Source organism: Accipiter gentilis, chromosome 25 (assembly GCF_929443795.1).
Source record: "Accipiter gentilis chromosome 25, bAccGen1.1, whole genome shotgun sequence".
In the NCBI taxonomy this organism is placed as follows: Eukaryota; Metazoa; Chordata; class Aves; order Accipitriformes; family Accipitridae; genus Astur; species Astur gentilis.
The window spans coordinates 20462853-20487120 of NC_064904.1; the positions used below are offsets into that span (position 1 = coordinate 20462853).

Sequence of the window (24268 nt, forward strand, 5' to 3'; positions counted from 1 at the left end):
CGCATTACTGGAAATCAATTATTTTAATTGGTCTTTCCAGCATAAATTAGTTACGTGCTCTGAAGGAAATTGTACCTGGCAATGGCAAAATATCATCCGGCCAAAAAGGAAAGGAAGGAGAGCTAAGCTTTCCTAAACACACTCTTGTTTTCACTTTATTTTCTAACTTTTGACTCCTCCTTTCTGTCGGCTCTCTCCCGGCGCCTTGCAATTACGTCAATTCTCAAGCTGCTCATTCAGAAATTGCCAGGATACAGTTCCTTTTCCCCATTTCCTAACAGCTCATTTCCATGACTCTAAAGCGGCGTGGAATCCACGTCTCTTTTCCATATGGTGATTCAAAGTGGAAAGGTGAAGGAGATCAGAATTTGCATTCATACTTACTGGGCTGTCAGACAGCAGCAAGGAAATGGCCTAATTCATGCAGACAGCCCCATAATACAGGACATACTGTACAGAGTCTAAGGAAAAAATAAAGCATTCTTCAACTGCTCTAGGACTTATTTTTCCTTAAGATTAAATAAATTAAAACAGCATATTTCACATTGCGCCTGTGTACAGACTGACAGCCAATGTCTAATGTATTTAAGCTCCTACAAAAGAATAAATTAGATAAATTACACGTCAGTAATTATGCAACATACCTTTGGTGAGTGCTTGCTTAAGCCTGTTCTTCCTTAGCTATGGAAGAACAGGTCACAGAAATGCTGACTGCTTTCCAGAGACCAACTAATAAAGTCAGCTTTTTCCTTAAATGAGTTTGCACAATAAATACATTTCATTCCAGAGAATGAAATGCAGCCGTGACCCATCATCTGTGCAAACACAGGCTGCCTAACCAGACCCTGCGAAAGTCAATTTGCCACCCCTGCTCTTGTGCTCCCAGGTTGGATCCCAGGATCCTTACCTATCTAAGCACTGCCCATGAAAAGTAGAGGCTGAAGCCTGGGCCCCGATCACCTCGCTAAAATACACAGATGTCATGCAGCGCTGCTATTCTGAGGGTCTTGGAACCACATTACTTTACTGCATGGAAAAACAGAAACTACCAAAGAGAGAAAATAGAGGTTTGATGGGAAGCTTTAACTTGTTGTTATTTCCCTGGAATTGAGCATCCGTGTATCGATCAGGTTAGGTTGCTTATCAGCAGCCCTCTAGGGATTAATTCGATCAGCAGCAATAGCTGTGCGGATCCTTTCTGAAGCTGTGTTTACCCCAGCTGTCTACATTATAAACATATCACAGTGCCACCAACGATACCATGAGCCAAGCACTGAACAGACCTTACAGTCAGGCTTGATCCCTCTGCACATTCTCCAGAGAGCTTCAGCTTCCAGGAAGCTTATCTGCCCTCTGCAAATGGCACTGGCAAAGAAAGACATCTCTCTCCGAGCTGCAGTCTCCTTTGCACTTATCGCATTCAGCGCGGCTGCTGCTGTGACATGAGTTCTGCTCACTCTATTCATGCTGAACTACCCCCTCGGTACGACGACCAGCCAACGATCATCAGCAAGGCTCTGAGGAGGCTGGGAAAGGCAGCATCGCTTTGAGCATGCACCAGACATCCTCTCCTTCTCTCCGAGACAGGCTTGCGCAGAGCTCTGCATCTTATCCAGCTAATGAGGGGAAAAACTAGAAGTAAAGCCTTGAAGCAAAGCATATATACCGGACAGCCAGGGCAGAGGGGATTTGTAGAGCAATAACCTGTAACAATCCTGTACAAAGGATCAGACAGGATCCTGCAGAAAGGATGCATGGCAGGGCACAGCTGCACCCCGAAGCGCTGAGACCGCCGTGGGAGCCTGGCCTGGCCAGCTATGAGTTAGCAAATTCCCTCAGCGCAGGGCTGCCATAAGGTGTCTAGACTGAGGTGCTCCTGGGAGACACTGTCTTTGAGAGGACGAAGCAGGGAAGCCTGGCTGGGTAAAGCCCTCTCTTACACCCATCACTGATCTGCAATCCTCCCTGCACCGCATTCTCTGAGGGCTCCTAGCCCTCAGAAAGCCACCTGAGCTGGGTTTAACAACACACACACACACGTTCACCACCCCCTTCTATATCCTACCTGCGCCTCCTACACCCAGGGCACGGCTGACCAGACACCCACACAACCCTCCCTCCACCCTGCTCACACCTCTGCTGGGATTTGTGACACCCCCACGGAGTCAGAGGACCCCAGACCCAGGGAGGGGAAACACCAGGCGCTAGCACCCACTAACCAGAGCCACCGAGCCCCTCTGAAGTGGCACATGTACACATGCACCTCCCTCGGGCCCCAGCCTGTTTCCTTATGCCTGAAGCTGGTGGTCTGGGAAATGCAGCAATGAACGGGAAGGCAGAGCCGGACCTTCTCTTGCCCAAGCAGGATATCACTTGCACCTCCCCAGACTGGAGGTACAGATGCAATCACAGCTCTGCCATGAACCCAGGTGCAACGCAGGTTCTTGATACCTGTGGAAATGATGGGTAAAGGACACAGCCCGCCATGTAGATCTCCACCTAGGGAGCTGCAGGGCATGGCTTAGAAAACAGGTGAAGAAAACTGTCATGTAAAAAATTAGCCCTGTCCTTCAACAATCAAGAATGGCAGGTAGAAGGCCATGCTCAGCAGTCATGTGGGGTCTGACTTTGAGATCCCGAGCTATCGCCTCCAAAGTCAGGGTCAACTCTTCTACCCCAGCTGCACAACAGTGTTAACACCTCCACCCACGTGCTCCTGGAGAGCACCCCACTTCTCTGCACCCCAGGATACTTGCAGCAGGAAGCTGAGTAGTGTGGCTAATGCTGCCAGGCTTGGTACTCATCCTTTGCTTTTTTTGGAGCTGTGGTAAGATGTAGAATGTACCTTCTTCCCGCCAGCCCTGAGTCATCCAGCTGGCAGCATAGCCGCTTCAGCTACAGCATGGCCAACTCAGCCCCTTTTCCCTTTGGCAGACGAAACAAGGAGATGAATGATTACACTGATAACACGAGTGGTTTGGGACCTTCCTGCATAAAAGACTGCTGACAGAAACAAGAGCGTGGATGATTAGCGGCCACCAAACCTGTCTGTTACAACAGACACATCTCAAATGCCAAAGTTCAATGTGCAACTTTTTAACCACGACACCTACTACCACTTACATGAAGCTACTGTGCCTTAGCTGGCTCTGAAACAGCAGCAATGCCTACCACTGTGAAATTTCCAGGCTGAGTTCATTATTAGCGTGCTTTAGAGACACAGGCACACAACTACCCTGGGAAGAAAGCAGATCAGACAGAGGTTTTTCTAGAAGTTTTTCAGGAAGTTTCAGGTCACGTTAGACAGTTACATGGCTATGTCCACGCAAAGGCAAGGCAGGCGACTCTCAGAGGCAACCTTATTCGCACCTGTGTTCGTCAAGATTGTCGTAAGGGAGTGCTACCAAAAGGCCATTACCTATTTGTCAGGTACAAATCCTGGACCTGCTCACTTACTCACATTCAAGCCTTAGCCAGACTCGGGTGCAACAAGATGACTGAAATGCATCTTGCAAGAATACGTCTCCAAAACCCTCACTTCACCCTCAGCATGCATTTTCTGTATGGTCCTTCATCCGCTCTGTTAGTCAGCAACCAGCCTCCCTCCACCAACAGTATTTGATTTAGTCATTTCTGACATTAAATTATTTTTACCCTTTTGTTGTTAAAATTGCCTGAAAATAAAGTTCGGTAAACGTGCCACGAAATCCTAGGATAAAGCATGAAAGGCAATTACACTCTGGAGAAAATGTTTCTGTATACAGAGCACTTTAAATACATCGTACTGGCTTGGCAGCGTTCAGGGCCTTCTCTGGAGCCTCTACCCCATTTGGGAAATTTGTGTTCAGTTAGTTTATTGCCTTAACACTTAATCTTCCTTCAAGTGATAGCAAATGTGAGCATTTCTGGCAGGAACAAAGGAGCTGGGGTCCCTCTAGACTGAAGTGACTTTCAGAGGTGATCCCTGGGACATCTTGTGCCTCCCGGAGCGCGGTGATACCTGCACCAGACCCACTCCCCGGCTGGAGAAGGTTCCAGTCAATGGTGCAAAGGAGTTAATATAAGGCCGGCTGCCTATGAACATCACCTAGGCCCTAAACAATATTTATGTGTGCTGTTTCTCACCCATGGGCTTAGGAGAGAAAATGCAGCAGGATACAACCAACTCCATACGCCGCTTCCCCCTTCCGTTAATCAGGCAGGCAGCCAACGCCGAAGCCTCTCGCTGCACGGACACAACATGAAGCGTGACGAGGGCACCATGTCACCGCTGCGAGGAAGGCTCAGGGCATCTCGGTTCTTCCCCCAAAAGGGGAAAGGCAGGCTGATCTTGCTCCTGCTCATCTTGTAATGGATCAGACCATGCTATTCAAATTCTTTGTACAATGCCTCAAAACCGAAGGCACAAAGACCAAGCATCACGTTTAGCAATTTGGGCCTCTAGCTCGCAGCGTTGTCTTGTCTCTTCTTTCAAGTCCCAATACTTCATTTTCTTTTCTCATTTAGAAGCCAGTAATTTGGTTGTGAATCTTCTCATATCTAGTGGCTTTTTGTGTAAAGGCCCGCCTGTCTGACACATCTCAGCTTTCACTTTTCAGGAGGTTCCCAGCATTCAGTCACAAAGAAATGGCAGTAAGTGGAATCTGAAAATCCACCATAAAAGGTCAGAAAACAAATGACAAACAGAAAGGATGTTAGCACTATTAGTTAATAAAACCAAAGGACAACCAAAATCATCCTTTTCTTTCCAGCTTAACCCATTGATGTACAGTCAGAAAGTGTGGCATTGATGTTCTCAGCCTGGCCCGTGCTGGAGAAGAGTCCCTTCTCACCAAAACAGTTGCCCGGCCCTTCCTGGCAATCAGGCACCTTTAAGAGCTCTCACAAATTTCACATCCAGTTTGAAAATCCTGACCAAGAAGTATATATAACCTCTGTAATCGCTTTTGTGGTTTTGAAACTGAATTCTTGATGAGTGGGTCATTCCAATTACAACATGGGCCATGATGGGAAACATGAGAGATTTCACACAGTTTGTTTCAGTCTGTGCTGTTTAAATGAGTGACTGGGAGCAGAGGTCTCGAACGGCTTTACTGTATCAGGGGGAGCAGGCTGCTGAGCATCTGCAACTGCCAAAGAATTTCAGGAAAATGTCGGTGTAACCTTCATCAAGCTGGCTGGACTTCACCACGGCAAACACAGGATTTAGACTAACAATCCTTATTTTGGGAAAAGTGGGGTCCCTTACTCTTACCAAAAAATTATACAAAAATTTACACATCTGCAGCTCCCTCAGCCATTCATCCAGCAACTAGCAGCAGCTGGGAGGTCTATGCACCACTTAGCACGTTCAGTAAGAGAGCCTTAAATGATGCATAGCCTTATGCTGACCTTGTGCCCAGGGCTAAATCCTACGCTTGATGCATTACACGCCCCTACACGAGCTCCTGGGGATGTACGTATGTGACAGTAACCCAGCTTTGATAGCTGACCGGAGGCAATTTCTTCTGGGTGCCATACACTCACTCACCCTAATTTGCTCTGTGATCTTTAAAAAAGCAAATTATTTTTATGAAACGAGGGAGAAGGGTTGCCTGTTTTCAGGCCTGACTAACCAGAGAGTAACTAGGGCAAAGTTTGATCCATTTCAAAATAGCGTAATATTTTTAATGACCCATAAGCCCATTTTTAGAACACAGCGAGGACTTTCTGACTTAGTTTGACTAAAAGCCTTGAGACTCTTCCTTCACCAGCTAGGCTGAAAAATGTAGCAGTGGAAGAGTCACCCCATGGACTGATGTCACCAGACAATGCTGCAGTCACTGGATGTAAACACATCTTTCAGGGCAATGAGCTTCTATTGTGTAAATGCACACTTCTATTAAAGGGGGCTCTTTTTTTCCCCTAGTAAAAAATACAGGCATTTTGCTCTCTAATTTATTAGCTGCAATGTCAACCAGCCTGGTAAAGTGCCAGGAAATCATTCTAGGAATAGGTAAACCTCTGTGGAAGTCAGGGTATGATTTTGACCTGTGGGTGGGTTGCAGCAGAAGGCAGCTGATCCCACAAAGATCCACTTCGATCCATGGATGGTTCCAGATTCTTGCAAAGCTTAGAGAATCTAAGGAAGAGTTCATCAAACCAGTGACACATCACATTTCACTCGAGTATGGCTTAGCAGCATGTTTAGACTGAGGGATGTGCCTAATTGTCTTGCTGGACCAAGGCTATACTTTCCAAGATGATGTTTTCTCCATTTATATCCATTTCGGCATCATTTGCATTTTCTTCTCATGCTATCAAGATCTGACGGGAAAGCACCAGCACGTGTACGTGTGTGCAATACTCAACACACACAGAGACAGGACTGACAGCTCTGTGAGACAAAGCTGAGAATGTCAGCATGTTCACTGGGAAGTTTTCCCTCCAGTTTACTGTAGGGTCTAACGACCTTCGTCAAGAGTCACAGTTAAAAATGGCGCTGATCAAATGAGCATTGCTCATTTTCTCCCTGCTCTCTTGCAAAAAGACCACCACCCGCTCCGTTTACTCAAATCACATGCTCCGTTATCTGAACGCTTCTGCAAACATGTCCCTGAACTGTTAATCATTACCATGGGAAATAGTACACTCATCTATACAAATTAGAATGTAATTTGTGTATCTAAACATCACAGCCCAGCTCACCTGCTCTGCCTGACGAGACAGGATACCGCGAGCACCGATGAGCGAGTTCACATGGAATACAACTCGGGGGAAATGACAAATTACTCGGCAGCCTCAAATAACGGCAAATGGCTGTATAAAACCTGATTTTCTACGAAACAGACAGCACGTCAGTGGAAGTTGGTAAAGGGATACATCGCTGAGCGCTGGACGCAGCCCTGGCTGTACGCAAGGCAAAAGGCACCGGGAGCCCCTCTGCTTGCTCGGTGCGGCCCACCTGCGGGATCAGCTTCGGCTCCCGTGGGGAAGCTGCAGCTGCCGGCGGATCCAGGCCGGCCGCAGGCAGGCGACTCCGGAGGAAAAGGGAAGCCTTGAGGAAGGCGCCGCAGAACTTCTTCCTCCCTGTGACCCCGCTCGGCTCCCTGGCCATGCTGCTACCAGGCGGGGTTGGTAAAGGGATGGATTTAAAATGGCCCCTCTCTGGAGGGTCTGACACACCAACAAAGCCCCACAGCCTCCAGAAATGTGAAACAAACAAACAAAACAAAAAAACCTCTGTGGGAGTGACCCGCTGAGGAAGGCCGGCGGCTCCGTCTGAAGGTGGAAGGTGGGGTGAGTGGGACTCCTGCTCCCCCGGCTTGAGGGGACAACCCCTGCCCACCCTGGGACTGGGGGCAGGTGCTGTGGGGACAGCAGCGATGGGGACGAGGGAGGTCAGGGCAGGCCGGAGGGCTCCCCACGGAGGGCTTGGCCACGGAGGGGGTGGGATGTCCGGCCCTGCGTGGGGTGCAGAGCCCCTCATACGCCGGGCCGAGGGCTGCGGCAAGCCGCGGGGCGAGGCGCCCAGCACCCCGCCGAGGGCCCCGCCACAACGGGCACCCCCAGCCCAGCTCCCCCCCACACACACACACCCCCGGCCATGCTGCAGGCAAGGCAGCAAGGGAGGGGCAGCCGGACACCCCCGCCACCGGCTCCAGACCCCCAGAAGGGATTGGGAGGGGGGTGTTGTGAGTGGATAAAAGATGCCCGTGTGGACCCACGGAGGGAGTGGGGCGAGGGCGGCCCTCCGCCCCTCCAGGCCCCTCAGCCCCCCTTTCCCCCCCGCGTCCTCCCTCCTCGCCAGGCCCACCGCCCCGCCCGGTGGCCCAGGCCCAGGCGGGGCCCTGCGCGTCCCCGTGTCCCCCCCCCCTCGCCCCGGCGTGGAACGGGGAACGGGCCGCGGGCCTCCGCAGGCCCGGCATTGTTTGGCGGCCGCGGGGCGGACGCGCCCGCCCGGGCTCAGCACCCTCCCGCATCCCCCCACACACACACCGCCCCGCCAGCCGTGTCGTCGTCCCCCCCCCTTCCCCTCCACCGCCTACCCCAGCTGCTTCTCTCCCGGCGGTTCCGGGCCATGGCGGGGCTCGGGGGCTGCCCGGGCCGCGGCGGCTGCGGGAGGTTCCGTACGCGCTCCGAGCCGCGCTGCGTCTGGCGCGGCTGCCGCGGTGGAGCGGGGCGGGCGGGGGAGCCGGCGGCGGCGGCGGCAGCATCCCCGCCCGCCGCTACGGCGTGGCACGGCACGGCACGGCACGGCGGTCCCTGGGGCACCCGCCCACGGGCGTCTACACTGGGGGCACCCACGCGTGGGGCGCCAGGCGTGGACACGCGTGGGTCAGGCGCCGGCAGGTCCGGGGGTACCCCGGGGTAGGTAGAGAGACACATGGCAACCCACCCACACACACACGGGCACCCGCCCACGGAGTCGGGGGGGAGGCATGGGTGGGGGACCCAACACAGCCGGGATGCACCTACACCCAGGTCATTCCTACCGGGGCGCTGGGCTTACCGGGAGGGGGGTACCCACATGGGGGGCATCCACACGTGGGGAGCCCTCAGCACACTCCTGGGCACCCACGCCCCTGGGTGCATCCACGCCCCTGGGTGCATCCACACGTGGGGAGCCCTCAGCACACTCCTGGGCACCCACGCCCCTGGGGGCATCCACACGTGGGGAGCCCTAAGCACACTCCTGGGCACCCACGCCCCTGGGGGCATCCACATGTGGGGAGCCCTAAGCACACTCCTGGGCACCCACACCCTGCGGCCATCCCCACTTGGGGCACCAGGTTCATCTGGGACACTGGGCACCCAACCATGGGGAGGCACTGGGCACACAGCTCCCCACTCAGCCTGCCCAGCATGGACGGGCTTGGGGCTCACGGAGGTACGCACCTTCCCGGGTGGGCACGTGCACAAACACCCACCCGGCTGGGATCGCCCACGTACACAGAGCACCCAGGCGGGGGTCACCCCCGCCAAAGCAAAGCCGCACGCACCATGGCTCGTGCGCACGCACAGCTTGAACGCGCTACTTGAACGCGCCCTTCCCGGAGCATGCGGCGAGCACGCGGGGACACGTGGGCTGAGAAATCACTGGAGGGATCCTGCCCTGGGGTGGGGGGTCAGCCACCTCCTGCTCTCCCCATTCTGCCACGTCAGATCATGACTTAGCCTGAGTGCACCGGAACGCCCAGATGCAAAACTTCGGCAGGGGAGCGGCGGTGCTGGCCCCGTGCCCTGGCTGCCCCAAGGTGCCCCTTGTAGCCTCAGCCAAAACATTCGACCCAGAGGGACGCAGGGAGCACGTTCTGATTTCTTTTATATCGCCTTGCCGTGCTCTCTTGCCAGCTGCAGCCTCCCCGTCCTGTGTTAATTGTGCAAACCCAGGAAAAGCGTTGAAGCCCTTTGCAATGCCGGCCACGGAGAGCTCGCCCACTCCCACCCGCGCACCGCAGACTGCCACGCAGGTGAGCGTGCTCATCCTCAGCGTGCCAAGCTAATGCTTGTCGATACTTCTGATGCCAACAAGCTGCCGGTCAACTTGTCTGAAGCTGCAGCCTTGTGCTGCTCTTTGGAAGAAGCATGGCACAGAGCTGAAGGCATGATCTCTAAACTGGGAATGTGGCAGTCACCAGAGGATTGTACAGGCCAAAATCTGGAAGGATGAGAAGGGAACTGAGCCCCAGACTGTATCTGCAAGAGGAGATATTGGGAGAGTGCTGCTCATTGCTGCGCGGTGGTCAGGAAAAGCCCATGGCCGTCCAGCTCTGTTAGATGCACAGGAACTGGTGGGACCTGCTCTTCACTTCCGAAAGCGGGAAAAAATTCAAAAGTGAAGCAATCTTCTGTTCCAGGGAGCTCATCCATGCCAAAGCCATGTGTTGTTGCGCTCCCATTGATATGCTGATACATAATTTGTAAGTGCGTTCTCCAATACTCGGCAACTGCCTCCAGTTGGCTTCCTCCATGTGTTTACAGCATCAGAGCAAAACATATAATTTCAGCTCACTGAAGTGCCGGCTCACGTGGCAGGCAGCTGGATCCTCCTGCCCACAGCTGCCGGGCACTGTGACCACGAGGAGCTCAGCCGCTCGTGGCCTTTGTAGAAGCTCCTTTATGATTTTTATAAATAATCCCTGAAGTCGCATGGGCCTGTTGCTTCTTCAAAGCAGCAGAGAAGCGACTGGTGTTGTGAGGGGGGGTTCTTATGCTGGAGACTGTCAGAGGGGTTCAAATGGCTTGAAAGAGGAGATTAAAAGAAAAGCAGCTGGGAAATGGAGAGAGAGGAGGATGGAAGAGGAGATCTGTTAATTTGAAACTCTAATTAAACTGAGATGGGCTCAGGTCCTGTCTTTCTCATTTCCTTTGAGAATTGCTGCTTAGGTCAAGCTTGTACTGCCCCATTTACTGGCATTTTTTCCCTTTCTCTTTCCATTATGGCACGTGGTATTAAATGAAAGAGGAGTGGAGAGGTTGGATCCTGTGCCTGTGCCAGGGGGATTGTCTGCACGCATTCCCAAGGCTTTTTCCTGCATTATTTCCTATGATCAGGGAGTTTTGCAGATTCTGCTTCCAGGGGGTGACTCAGCATTTGTTCATTTTCGCCCATCGTCCATCCCTTCGCTCCACCGATTCATCCTGCCTTTATTTTTCCAGTTGCAAACAGCCCTTCGTAGGAAGTATCTTTACATTCTTGCTGGCCGAGTTGCCAGATCACAAAGAGCTAATCTCACAGCAGACCCACTGAACAGGCACGCAATGGATGGATTCTTGAGGAAAACCGGTGCTAAATAGAGGAAAGGCAAAAAGAGAAAACAGCCTGCAGAGAGAGACAATAGCTGGGGGTCCCCCAGCTGGTGTGCCAACAGATATGATGCTGAAAAGGCCCCGGAATTAGGAGGGAACCTGGATTTAAATCCATCATGTATACCGCTCACACAGCTTGCAGGGCTAGTTTCATAATTCACCTTGATTTGACTGGCCCACTTACCCAGGCAGCATTTACAGTTGCTTTTCATATCCCCAGCCCTTCGCAAACAGAAACCAGCCGCGTTGTGCAAGACTTATGTAAGAGGTGGGAAAGGGACGCTACAAAATCTCTGCTCTTTCTCAGGTGCCACCAAGTACTCGCCAGGGCTTGCTCTTGAAAGAAACCGTGCCATCCACATGACTTTTCTTTGCCATGACACAGACAAGGAGCTGTCTTAACTCCAAGTGACAGATCTGTTCTTACAGTGGTTATACAAGGTTCTTGAATATGTTCGCTTCTTCCCCGTAGTTATTATTATCACTTCTGCCTCCTCAGTCTTCACTCTTTCACTGCTTCTGCTTAATTGCATGGGAAAGTAAAAGAATATAGATCTCAACTGTGTTTGAAGAGCATTGCAAGGGGACTTCTCCCAAGCAGTACACTCTGTGGCGATGATTTGTCATCACTGTTTTAATTTCTGTACCCTTACTCTTGGGTTAAGAGGCCACAATTCCTAGCAAATATCAAAAAGTGATAAAACAGAATCAGCTTTTTCCCCACTCTTCTTGAAAGCTGAAACCTTCCTAACATCTTTCTGTTTTTTTCTTATGGAAATATTTTTAAGTGAAGCAGATCTTTGTTGCTTAGGAAATCCTTCTATTCCTGCTGTTCTATTTCTCACTCCAAATAGTGTTATGACCGCCTACATTCACATGGGGTTTGCAGCCAAAGGAATTACCTTTGCTTCTTCTGTAAACATGATTGCATGCTATGGCTGTAACAGAGTGATCATATTTCACTCACAGAGGAGACAAAATTTCAGCGATGAATTAAATGACTTGTTTAATCAGTCTGTGCGAAGGTCCTTCCTTCTGGAAGATGGTCTGAAAACTGAAGGAACTACTTAAGAATACAAAAAGCCGTGTACATAAAGAGCCATCAGCCCAAAATTTCAACCAAACCAACCCCAGTGTGTGTTCAGAGACAGGTCTGGTTTTTACCTCGGGGGCTGCCTTTGCACCATCTGCATCTGGTCAGTGCTGAGCATCAAAATGACGAGATATTGCAGAAGTCCAGCAATAAACAAATGCAACTTTTCTCATCTGAGTTAGACTCTCAGGCCAGCTTCCAGTAGGTTCCTCACCCCAAACAGCATCCTCTGGGCTCTTGCAAGGTTTTGCTGGATTTGAGTAAAATACCCCACTCTCAGCTGTAGGTTTGGATAATATTGCAGACCCATCTGCGCGTGCGTCAGCGCTGTATCTGGAGCCTCACTGCCTCACAGCCCCAGCTTATTCCTTTCTGTCACAGACGCTAAGACACACCAGCATTGCAGGACTAACTACAACCTTCTGAGATTTCTCCTCCTTCCTCTTATTTCTCTTCAGAGGTCAGTAAGATCTCTTCAAAGCCCAACTTCCCACTTACTTCCAATATTGTTTTTAATTCCTTCTTTTTCTCCTGCACTGACAGGCAGATGGACGCTATATTCAAAACATCCCTTCTTGCCAGTCTCTGTTTTTGCAACGTGGCTTTAGTAAGTCCAAGCCAAAATCTGTGCGTGCCAAGTTTGTTTCTAGGATTTCCCCCTGAAGATACACCTCGTCCAGGGAAAGGGTTCCAGCTCCTCTTGCATCTTGGCAGAAACAACCAAATCTACCTGCCTGCGTGATTCAGCAAGATATTCGCAATATGTTCCAGCCAGGTTTGTGCACCTGGAAACAGGGGGGGAGCAGCCGGGTTTCCAGACAGTGCTCTGAAGTCCCCTTGTTAATGCTGCTTCTAATTGAATGGTCACATTTTCCTGCATCCTCGTGCTGAGCAGTTACTGTCGGCAGAGCTGCCTGCTTCACCTCTGCCCTCCCGCGCGTGCACATGGGAAGGAAGGGCATCCAGCTGGTTTCCTTCCTTTGAATGCAAACAGCACAATCAGCTGCAAAGTCTCCTGAGATACATCTACGTAAACAGGGTGACACAAAAATAATGTATAGCCACCAGCGCTCCTGTTCCTTCCGTGAAAAACAAATCCTTGCACAAGGGCCTCAGTTAAAGCTGGCATGAGGGTCTGAGCTATGTCTTATTTAATTCTCCTGCTCCTGCAAGGGATACAAGACTCCTGACAGCCCGAAAAGGCTTTGCTCACCCTTAAGTGCCTTTCCTCTCTTCCCAGAGCATCTCAGCAACAACCCCTGGAGACATCCTCAGTCTATGGGAGACTGATGCTTTCTTAAGCAAGTGAATTCCCACGCTGGACATAAGAAGCATCTAACAGGCCTGGATGCCATCTCCTCCTTCTTCTTTTGCCCAAAGCTGCTCCCTCGGCTGTGTTCCTTGCATCCGTCTTGCCAAGACCTCTCCCTCTTTCTGCTCTTGCTACAGAAATAGCAAGCTCCTTTCAGAGCACCTTTACCCAAGCTCTTTAGTTTTTTCCAGCCATCTTTTGTACTTGTCACCATGTGCCCACAGCAACTTCCATCCCAGCCGCCCCAAAGGGCCATTCCAGCAGCGAGAGACCGTTAGGGACCCTGCGAATCCTGCCCTATCCCTCTTATTCTGGGTCCCTCTAGCAGAGCTCAGCAGGCAGGTGAAGCGGCATTAACAGCACTGAGAGCTGCTGAGGCGACGCCGAGAAGCTTTAGTAGGTTCAGCACCCTGCGTGTCGCAGGCAGAATTGGACTCAGTGGCGGGAAGCTGCCCACAGAAAGCCTGGAAATAGCTCCTCTGCAGGCCCCTCGCTCGTGGCCGCAGGGAGACAGGGTGTAGCAACAGTGTGTGTTTCGTCGGGGAGGAAAACCAGCCTGAAAAACCCAAACCACAAACTTAGGGAAAAAAAAGCTACATCTCGAATCATAAGGAAGATGCTGCAGCATTTCTTGAGAGCGTACTCCGTCTCCTCAACAATGAAGTTTGATTTCAAATACAGTGTATTGCAGGAAGCAATGAGTGGGAAAAGCTGCAGGCCCTCAAGTTGGTTCAGGAGCCTTCAGCCTCGGCATTGCCGTGCAGCTGATCTATTTTATTATTCAAACACACCACAAACATGAAGCAATCCCACAGAATAGCTTTGAATACCTTCCGTGTGAGGTTGTTAAGACTATGTGAAATGAAAGACATTTTAGCAGTCTGATAAAAACTGGGGCTGAAGTATTTTTTCTTCATGCTGCTGTTTCATAGCTCAGAGTTCATTTCACAATGAACATGCATTCACACGCACACGGCACATTCCGCTGCTTTTAAAACCACCTTTACTATATTGTTCAGTTAGAAATTTCTACCGTTTTGCATCCACCGTTTCCAGATGAATCTCGATGTCTCATTAAAATAACCTTGGCTATTCTTCCTCTTAAGACTACAATGCAAACAGATCACATTCTCTAATCCTACGTAATGCCTTATGTAAAACCACTTAACATTCCTTTTAAGGCTGGGACCCATCCAGATGAAAGATGCTGCATAAAAGCACATTCCTTAACACGCTTGACCAGAAAAGCAACGTGGTCTAGGGTAGAAAATACAGAGTGGGAATTGGTGTGTGTTCAAGGGTACACGCCTGGCATTGTACAGTGTCAGGCCATGTCTTGCACTGTACGCTTTGCACAACTCATTTAGCTCCATTTTTCTAATCGTGAAATGGCAGTAGTAATACAGTCCCGGCGCTGCTATTATTTATGTACACTTTCCAGTACTGCTTCCAGCAGGGACTGAGACTCAGCTGGGGAAGGTGGACTAAAGCTTGGATCGCAAGGCATGCTCTGAGAGCTCACTCTTCACCACTGACAATATGGGACGGGAAACTACACTTCCAGGTGGGAAGTGAAACTCGACCCAGCAAGGACAAAATAGTGGTCAATACAGGAGCCTTTGCATTAAATTGCAGTCGTTGGACAGCCCTTGGATCTGTAAGACATTCTAGGAGGCCGAGTCTTAATGCACGATCTGCTACTGGAAAATGAAATGGCCTCTTTCCTGTGCTGTCATCTGATGGCTTGTCAAGAGCAGCAAATCAGCAGAGTGAAAAGTGGTGTTCGAACCCCCAGCCAAGGAAGAGAAAAGAAAAAGGACGCAAGCAGCTTGCTATCAGGAGTGCAGGAAGCTAATTTATTGGGGGGAGAGGTAGTTGTTTTGTTAAAAATCGCTTGAGGAAATACAGCTCCCTAAAGGGTAAATAGTTTCTTCTTTATTTTCTGGGTGTTCAGGAAAACTTACGTATTTATGTTGGAGAGAACATACAGGATGTAGAAGGCTTTCAGAGTACAAGGGGAAATTAAATGCGAATCTCTTTAAATTAGCAGTCCCGTACTCCCCTGTCTGTCTGGAAGCAGGACAGTTTACATTTTGGAGCCTGCTTCTGACACACACCGTTTCAAATGAGCCCACAAATAAAACCCCAATAAAATCAAATGCCACTGTGCAATTCCTGAGAGTCTGCATACGTTGTCTTTGAGTTTAACCTAAAGCAACACACCTGAGCTATGCTACAGAGGCTGTGTTTTGAAGGAAAAGCTTATGCAATCAGCACTGCTGTTTCAGGTACTTGCATGCGGGATTTCTAAATGTGCTGGAGTAAGCTTAAAACCCAGACTCCATTTTAAACTGAGAATCGGTACCCAGCTACTTCGTCAATAGACTATATTGGACCTGCGTGGACTGTCTGACTGCCAAAGAGGCAGAACTAATCCAGAGTCCTGAACACCAAAGAGACTTGTACATCTGGCATCCATTTAATTTTTTTCTACCTAGCTTTCACAAACTTACTTCCTGCGTTGAGTATGTGGTATTTTTTGCGCCTAGAAAATCACACCTCCTTTTAGGCCTTAATGATTTTACGTGCGGTGAATGCTACTGCTAATTCCAGCATTGCTCTATTCCATATACCCAACTTTGGGTTTCTTCAATTGTTTAGCACTCATTTGAGAGACCATAGGTGGGTTTTGCTCAGAATTTCAGCTGCCTTGCTGAAAATAATTGTTCTCCAAAGAGAGAGAGGCAGATACAGAATACTTTCCATCTTGCAGTTTCACAGAAGCTTTTTTGACTTTAGGAGCCCAAGGAGACATGTCCCAACAAGTGCGAGTTAATTCTTGTGTGACTATCATTGCACTGGCTGCCCACAAAGCTAAATACCGTGGTGCTTGATTAGCCCACGAACAGGATTACGTGATGCAGCTGCAAGGTTGCAATCCAGATTGCAAAGGATGAGACTCACTGACCTGGGGAGTCCTACCCAGTCCGTGTCCGTGTTCCCTCCAGCTGGTACAGCCTCTTCGTCCTCCTCCTCCTCTCACACCTCAGAGCCCCTCTGGGAGCAGGTCAGCCTCCGACGCTCAGCCAGGAGAGGGGTTTTGCCACGGCAGCTGTGATAACCCCTACCAGGAGGTACACGAAGGAGCAGCTCTGGTGTCAAAGATGGGAAGCTCAACCTGGTGTTTGGCAGAAGCATACATATGGATATAACTATATATATGTAGCGTAGGCAAGCTGGGGGCTTTCCTCCTGCCTCAAACCAAAGAGGCACAGGCCAAAAGCCATGCCTGCCCCCACACTTGTGTCTCCACAGCGAAGACGTGGACGTGTTGGAGCGGGTCCAGAGGAGGGCCAGAAAAATGATCCGAGGGCTGGAGCACCTATCCTTTGAGAACAGGCTGAGAGAGTTGGGATTGTTCAGCCTGAGAAGGCAAGGCTCTGGGGAGGCCTTATTACAGCCTTCCAGTGCCTAAAGGGGTTTCTAAGAAACATGGGGACAAACTTTTTAGCAGGGCCTGTTGTGACAGGACAAGGGGTAACGGTAAACTGAAAGAGGGTAGATTTAGACTCAATAAAAGGAAGAAATTTTTTATGATGAGGGTGGAGAAACATTGGCACAGGTTGCCCAGAGAGGTGGTCGATGCCCCATCCCTGGAAACATTCAGGGTCAGGTTGGACGTGGCTCTGAGCAACCTGGTCTAGTTGAAGATGTCCCTGCTCGTTGCAGGGGGGTCCGACGAGACGTCCTCTAAAGGTCCCTTCCCACCCAAACCATTCTGTGATTCCATGAGGCGGCAGCCCCAGAGGGTCCCACTCCGCACCTCCAGGGCGGGCAGTGGGGCCTTCAGCCCCCCACCCGGGTAGGGGGGGTCGCCTGTACCCCCAGCTCTGCCTCTACCGGGCACAGGGGCACCCCCCTCCCGCCGCAGGGCGGCCTGTGGGCCCGGACCGCACCGCCCCGCACCGCCGGCGGCCATCATGAGAGAGGTTTTACTAACGCCGAGGGGCGGCCCGGGCCCGCGGCCGGCGCGGGGCGGGGGAGGAAGGCGGGCGGGCGGGCGGGCAGGCAGGAGGAAGGGAAGGGAAGGAGAAGGGAAGGGCCGCGCCGTGGCGCTGCGGCGTCGCGGAGGCCCGCTGCTCGTCCCGTCCCGACCCGACCCGGCTCGCCTCAGCTCGGCTCGGCTCGGCCGGGTGGTGTGCGTGGGGGCCGCGGCTGGGGAGGAGGAGGAGGAGGAGGCGGAGGCGGCAGCAGCAGCAGCGGCAGCGCTCCCTCTCCGGTGGGACAAAGGGCTGTGGGCGCACAGGTAGGAGCCGGCCCGGCCTTGCTGCGGGCCTGGTTGCGGGCGGGCTGGCGGCTGCCCCGGCCAAGCGGCGGGCGGGCCGCGGCGCCTCCTCAGCGCCGGCGGGACGGGACCTCCCTCCCTTCCTCCCTCCTCACAGCGGCCGGGGCGGTTGCTCCCCGCCGGGCTGGGCGCTTCCCCGTTGTCCCGTCGTCCCCCCCCCCCCCCTCCCTCCGGGGAGCCGCGGAGGGCGCTGCCCCCGCCGCCGGGCCGCCAACGGCCGTAGCAACCGCCGGCTGCCTGCCTTTGTCTCGGCAGCCGCGGCCCAGAGCCCGCCCCGGGAGCCCCCCCTCACCTCACCATTCCCGCCCCTCAGCAAAGCGCTTTCCGCCGCAGGAGCCATGGGCCGGCTGCCGCGTTAAGGAGCAATCCCCGGCCGGAGGGACGAGGAGGAGGAGGAGGAAAGCGGCCGGTGGTCCCCTTCCCCGCGGCGGCGGGGGGTGCCCGCGGCTTGGAGATGGAGCCGGCGGCGCGGCCGAGCGGGGATATCCTCAGGCGGAACCCGCAGCAGGACTACGAGCTGATCCAGCGGGTGGGGAGCGGCACCTACGGCGATGTCTACAAGGTGAGCCGGGGGTTCTCCTCACGGCGTGGCCTGAGGAGAACCTGGGGACCCGGGGCGTCTCTGGCAAAGCGTGAGGTTTCCCTCCCCGTTTAGCCCTTCGAAAGAAAAGGATTGACTTCTGCTTGCAGCGTGGGAGAAGGGTCTGCCTTAGCGGTCCCCTCGCTGGTTTCCGAGAGGTTTGAATCGCTGAACATTGCGGGTGATAACTTTCCATGTTACTGCTAAAGGAGGTAGAAGGTCTCTATTTGCTGTACCTGTTTCCAGAACGCAGCAGTTAAAGCACCTGATTAAAAAGGTGCAGGTTTATCCCTGAGGTTAATAATAGCACGCAAAAGGCAGAAGCAGATTAAAGCTCTTCAGAAGCTGGAACGGAGTTACAGCTCCTGGTAGAGTTAGCGCTGCAAATCCAGTAGATGCTCTTGAAACGGTGCATACTGGTGTTCGCATCGCCAGAACCACAGCCACGGGGAACAGAAGGTGTAAGGCACGGCGCGTTCCTCTCTGCCTGCTTCTCTGGGAGATACGAGCCCGTTTCCCAAATGTCAGGGATGCTCAGCAGCTGTAAGGGTTGGGCTGCTTATAAAGAAAGCCTTAAAGTTTTCGGCCTCTGTTTGGCAATCTGTGTTTTCAGCTGCATGGGGAGAGTGGCTGTGATATTTTACTTTGTAATGCTGTTGAGTGTGCTTAAAATTGACCTGACACAACCAACCGTACAAGAAAAGGTGTGTTACTCTGCCACATGAAAGGCAGCGGTAATTGCTCATGCGGGGGGAGGGCCCTTTGCTAATGTTCAAATTGAAGTTTTATAGATGGATCTTGTTCCCACCACCCCTTTGAAATGGTTACTTGTGGCCTCAGGGAGTTATTTTTAAAAGTTTTCATGGTGCATATTTACCTTCCTTTTTTCTTTTCTTTTTCTCTTAGAGTGCTGTGCACAGATCAGTCAAGTTCTTTGCTAGGGAATCTGGCACTAAATCCTTTAAAAGGACATTTCGGGTTTCATAAATCTGGAACCCAGCATACCTTGAGCTAGTTTGATTGGGTATGCCTGGATAGTACAGAGCAGCATGACAAGAAATAACTAGTTGCGTTGCAGAGAAGTACTTTTGTGTCATCCTTTTGCTCTTTGTGGAAAAAGAAGTATTCTGCTTCTCATTATCCTGGTAATTAGTGGAGAGCTGTGCTGACATGTCATACAGCTTCCGGTTCCGGAGCTGGTTTGAATGCATGGCTCTGCTCTGTGCCATGTAAACATATCCCCCTTTAAACCCCCCTCCCCAACCTTCACCCCCCCCCCCCCTCCATTCTTTGGGTTATGAAAAATGTGCCCTCTATTCCTGGAATGGTTTCAGATAGGAGTAAACCCAAACCTTCTCTTAATGCAACCTGGCAAATTTAAATCAAAGTCTTTGGCAGTCTTTTCAGACATTGTTATGAGTCTAAAACAAGTATAAAGTTAATGAGTTTAAAGTAGTTTGAGAGCCTACATTTGTTTCTAGGTCATTGGTTTGCTCTTTGTTTTTATAAAGCCCTGCAAACAGGGAGGAACTGTATCAAGGGAGTACCGAGTCGGATGGCACTGGCTGTTATGACAAATATGCAAAGCAAACTTAGTTTTTCAAGTCATTGATGTTACGTTAATTTTAAAAGTAACTAAGGTAAACCTTTTTTCTTGAAAGACTTAACATATAAACATGGTACTTTTATTTTTCGTAGTCCATGACAAGTCTCTTCCTAGCACAGATGGCACATCTTGTGCTTGCTGAGGGCTGTCAGTAGTGTTTATAAAATGCATTTCTTAGTGAGTATTCGATTGTTGTTATGTTGCGGAGCTCGGGCAAGGTTTGCTAGAGAGCGCTCTTAAATTAAAATGGAATTTTCCTCTCACCTCTTCAAGTGGTTTCTCTGTTCCATCACTACTAATGAGTCACCAGCGTCTCCAGCACAGTTGTTTTTAGGATGTCTAAATGAGACAGCCTTTCTGATTGTGGGAGATCTGCCTCTTCCTCAGATGCTTTTTGGTGGTGGTGGTTCATGCCTCAAATTCTTCTTGGGGCATTTGGTAGCTTTTAGAGTAATTAGTTCTTTTTTGGATGCTGAAGGTGGAGGTTAAGCAAATATTTGTGTTCACTGTTAGGTTACAGAAGAATATTTAAGGCCTTTCTGAAAATCTCCTACCCACTTTGCTTTTCATTACTACTATGGAAGCTTAAAACTGAACTGTGTTTTCTTAGTGTTTGTGTGTTGGGTTTTTTTCTCTTGTCTGTCACATGGCACACAATGGTTGATTGTAGGGTTGCTCATAAGTACTGGATTCTTGATGCTGTTTTAATATTTTTTTTTTCCCCAAAATGCATTTCAGGGTGGGGGAGAAACCATCCATAAATAAATAATTTCCTTATCTATTCACAGCATGTGTAAGTAGACCCAAGTTTGGGTCTACCACTCTTGGAAGTACGCTTTCTGTTACAATCCTAATGCGTTAGTTGTCTCATCCGTGTTGGGAAAGCTTTTTTTTTTCTTCTTAATAGAGGATATTACTGTTAAGCCAATTCTAATCCATTGGAATAATTTATCTCTCAAAGCATTGTATCAAGCTATCTTAAATTAATTGATGACTTCTGAAGGAGGTGTGTAATAATGAAGATTGGGTACTGACTGGAACTTAATATGCTGACAGTATTTTTTTTGTCCCCACTCTCTGTCAAATGGTTAGCATCTTCAGCATCGTATCCCTTAACACTGAAAAGGTGAGGTCTACAAGAGTGAGGTTTTAATTTGGCTTTCCTGGCAAGATTTCTCTTTGCCCTCCTTGGTCATACACATGAAAGTCTCAAAGCCGTATTGAAAAAGGATGTAAGTTTGTTCATGCATCTGCACAGTTGTGCTGAAATAGACACTGTGTGCGTGGTTAATGCAGAAACATCCAGTTGACTAGTGTCTTAGAGCAGAAAATTAATAAAGCCACTAGAAACTATAAATGGAATTTAATCTCCAGCACTAGGAAGTGGCCCATCAGATCCTATCCCAGGTAAACTCTCATAGTGTGGTTAGATGTTTCCCAGGATGGGTTTTCATGCCAGCATGACCTGTCAGTGAACCTGCAACTTTTCAGTAGGGCCTTGTAGTCTAATTTGTATAAGGCCACTTTTGATAACAAGTTCACATCATCAGCTCTATAAGCATGTGTTTCTGCAGTCTGTGATATTTTCTGGAAGTACTTGGAATGGTGTAAGACTGGCCTGCTTTTGTTAGTTTGTGGGATTTGGCTGCATCAGGACATCAAGTCATTCATTATGTGTACCTGTAGGTGTTGGTGTCCTGAAGGGACTTAGAAAACAAGCACTGTATTAGGGCAATAATTTACTTTAGCAGTATCTTACTGGGATTTCCTGCATGGAGTTTTTATTTAGCTATTTATTAAGGACTTGGAATAGTTTTGCTGGAAAGATTTAGGGGAAAGAATACCATGTGTCGAGGTGAGGGATGTGGGGTCACCACCCCTTGCACATAAAAAGGAATTTAAAGTCTTCTACTGAATGTGTGAGTGCCTTCACTGTCAGCCTGTTGAGTCTGCTGGGGGACAAAAGACTTCCACTCACTACTACCTCCTCTTTCTCCTTCTCCCCCAACTACACAGGGCTTGGCTTTCTGTGGATTTTGATGCAAGTGCCCCAAACAGAGTTTTAACTAATCTTCGATTTTGGAGAAGGGGAACAAAAGGATGGTTTATGTAGACTGTCTTTTTGAATGCTCTTATTTGGCAGCTGAGCTGAAAGATCATGTATTTGCTCAGCTCAGCACCGTCTGCAGGCTGCTTTTCCGGGATGAATAGCTGGATGTCTGTCCTCACTGAGTGGTGATGATCAAATATGATCTTGTGCAGCAGTTCTAAAGCTGTCTTGTTTTGGTTTTTCCAAGTAGGATTGTGAACAGTGCTACAGTAGCTTTCTTTAAAAGTAACCACAGGGGACAAGAAATATACCAAATTAGTACCAGAAACTACCCTAAAACAAGAGATACATTTTTATTGAATATCATAGGAATTTCATTCCTTCTTGAGTCACCTGCTTAGTCTCTCCTCTTCTCTTTTTTTTTTTGTTTTGGTTTGGTTTGGTTTGGTTTTCATCTCCTGCACCAGATAAAAGCATTAACTTAGAACAAACCTGTACTGGTTTGCCACTGATCACGCCTGCAGGAAAATAGCGAGCAATGAAATTGGATTGTGGCACACAGAGACTCTCTTGCTCAAATACGGTTTAAAAAAAAAAATAATCTTCCTTTTCCCCCCTCTCAAAGGTTGCCATAAAAGTGGGACTCTGCCCAGTGTGAGTCAGGTTTTGGCCCTGCTTGTGTGGTCAGTGCCTTATTTTCAGAGCTCTGGAGTATAATTCCTGGTGCAGTCAAAGGCTGTTGAGAACCTGTGTTTGATATTTTGAAAATAATTCCTAATGTCAGTCTAATTTCACAGATCATGAAAACTTACTGGTTAAAGCATTCTACTACTTAAAGTCAACATGTTAAGAATGGAGTATTAAGGCTTTATTTTAATACCAGAGTACAGTTGTGGCTATGATTAGTTTTTAATCCCATATTCCCAACTTTATACAGATATATTTTGGCAGCTGCAGACCAATTGGATTGGCCATCCCTGATTCAGCACTTATGTTCCTGGTGAATATACATTGCTAACACATATAAATTACCATAAACCATTTGTCACATCGGGGGATTCCACTCTTCCTCTCCAGATCAAAGCCTTCTGGTTAGCAGTGTTTGCTGTAGCCATGCCTGAACTCTGTGTACTCTAGTTTTTCCATATGAAGGGTGTTTAGAATGGCATTGAACCAGCACTGTTGAGTTTCTCCTTGTTGCTGTGGAGTTTCTCTTCTGGGAAATTGCACACTTTTCTTTTAGGATGCAGTCAGTAGGATATATATATTGCTGAGAACTAAGATGCTCAGTGGCTTATTGACAACCTCTGTTACGATATTCAGGAGTTAGGGGAAAGCTCCTGCTTTCCATTTGCAATCATTGTAAGGTTTTTTTCTTATTAAGCATTTGGTCTTTGTCGTGGACCATTCAAAGCTGTTTGGCTTTAAATGTTGCCTCCTGTTGCTCATGTTTTCTGTTAATGGTAGGTTATGTGGTGGAAATAGAGTGTTTCTCCCTATGTCAGTTTCTCCCTGTCTCTTAATTTCAAAAGCAGGTAGTCTCCAAAATCTTAAAAATAAAGTCTGATTTCTTTTCCAGCTTTTGTGAAGAGAGTTGTCCTCCTGGGTTAGGTCCTCAGAGGAGCCAAAGAAAGAGTGGTAGTAACTTCTTAGTGTGCTTCCATCAGCTAGTACCAAGGCTGTACCCAACGTCTCTTAAGCCAAGGAGGAACTGAGAGTCTGTTCTGTTGAGTTTAATGTCCTGTTAGTACCAGCCTTGTCTCTGATGTAGTCTTCAGTTACGGTATTACTGTCTAGTATTCATCCTTCAGGAGGCATTCTGCTGGGTAGATGATTTTGTTATTCCTCATTTATTCGTGGTACAATCAGTGAGGGAGGTTGAGGCGTCCTGTGGACTTGCATAGGAAGGAGTTAACCAGAGCATGTTCTTTTGTTCCCTGCATGTTGCACGCATTTTTGGAGACCAGTCTTGAACACGAGAGGTGCTTTATAGGAGCTGTGCCTTCTCTGCCTTCCACCCCAGAGCTCCGTTGGCAACATGAAATATCCATTCAGAGGAAGTGAATAGTGCTGGTCCTGCATCCCCTTTGAAACACACACATTACCCCCACCCCCCCATCCTCAACAGCAGAGGAAACCTCTGAGAAGGAAGAACAGATCAAAGATCAGAACATTTGCATAGTGGTATCTGCTTCATCTTTGTCTCCAGAAGATGCAATGGTCATTTTCATTGCCAATGCATTTGGATAACTTTGAATGCGTCCAAGATTTATAGCATGAGGTGTATAAGTGATTGCCGGTTCCATCAGCAGAGGTGCATGGTAGAAGTATGTAGATCATCTGTGTCAGAGAGAATAGCTTTTCCTGTTAGTTAGTAAGGCCGTAACGGAGTTGGCCAGCGTATTTTGCTGACACCAGCAACTGTCCATCCGCTCTGCAGCTGGAAAAACAAATATGCTTGTTACCTTTATTCATGTTTGGCACCTGGCTT

The 24268-nt window shown here is 49.5% G+C and overlaps 2 protein-coding genes across 6 annotated transcripts in view; one reads left to right on the forward strand and one right to left on the reverse strand.

Annotated features, from left to right (window-relative positions):
- ATL1 (atlastin GTPase 1) overlaps positions 1 to 16309 on the reverse strand; it is a 41755-nt gene extending 25446 nt beyond the window's left edge. For 2 of the 4 annotated variants that reach the window (XM_049829021.1, XM_049829019.1), the window contains exon 1: positions 4126 to 4184. In XM_049829021.1, coding sequence (XP_049684978.1) covers positions 4126 to 4171 — 46 coding nt within the window. In that variant the 5' untranslated portion in view covers positions 4172 to 4184. Of the gene's footprint in view, positions 1 to 4125; positions 4185 to 8027; positions 8217 to 16164 lie in introns of those variants that run through there. The other 2 variants (XM_049829022.1, XM_049829020.1) reach the window with 2 other exon arrangements.
- A 925-nt stretch (positions 16310 to 17234) lies between these two features.
- MAP4K5 (mitogen-activated protein kinase kinase kinase kinase 5) overlaps positions 17235 to 24268 on the forward strand; it is a 72979-nt gene continuing 65945 nt past the window's right edge. Inside the window, exons 1-2 of one of the 2 annotated variants that reach the window (XM_049829015.1) lie at positions 17235 to 17502; positions 17875 to 18103. In XM_049829015.1, the coding sequence (XP_049684972.1) occupies positions 17996 to 18103 (108 nt within the window). In that variant the 5' untranslated portion in view covers positions 17235 to 17502; positions 17875 to 17995. The remainder of the gene's footprint in view (positions 17503 to 17874; positions 18104 to 24268) is intronic. The other variant, XM_049829017.1, reaches the window with a different exon arrangement.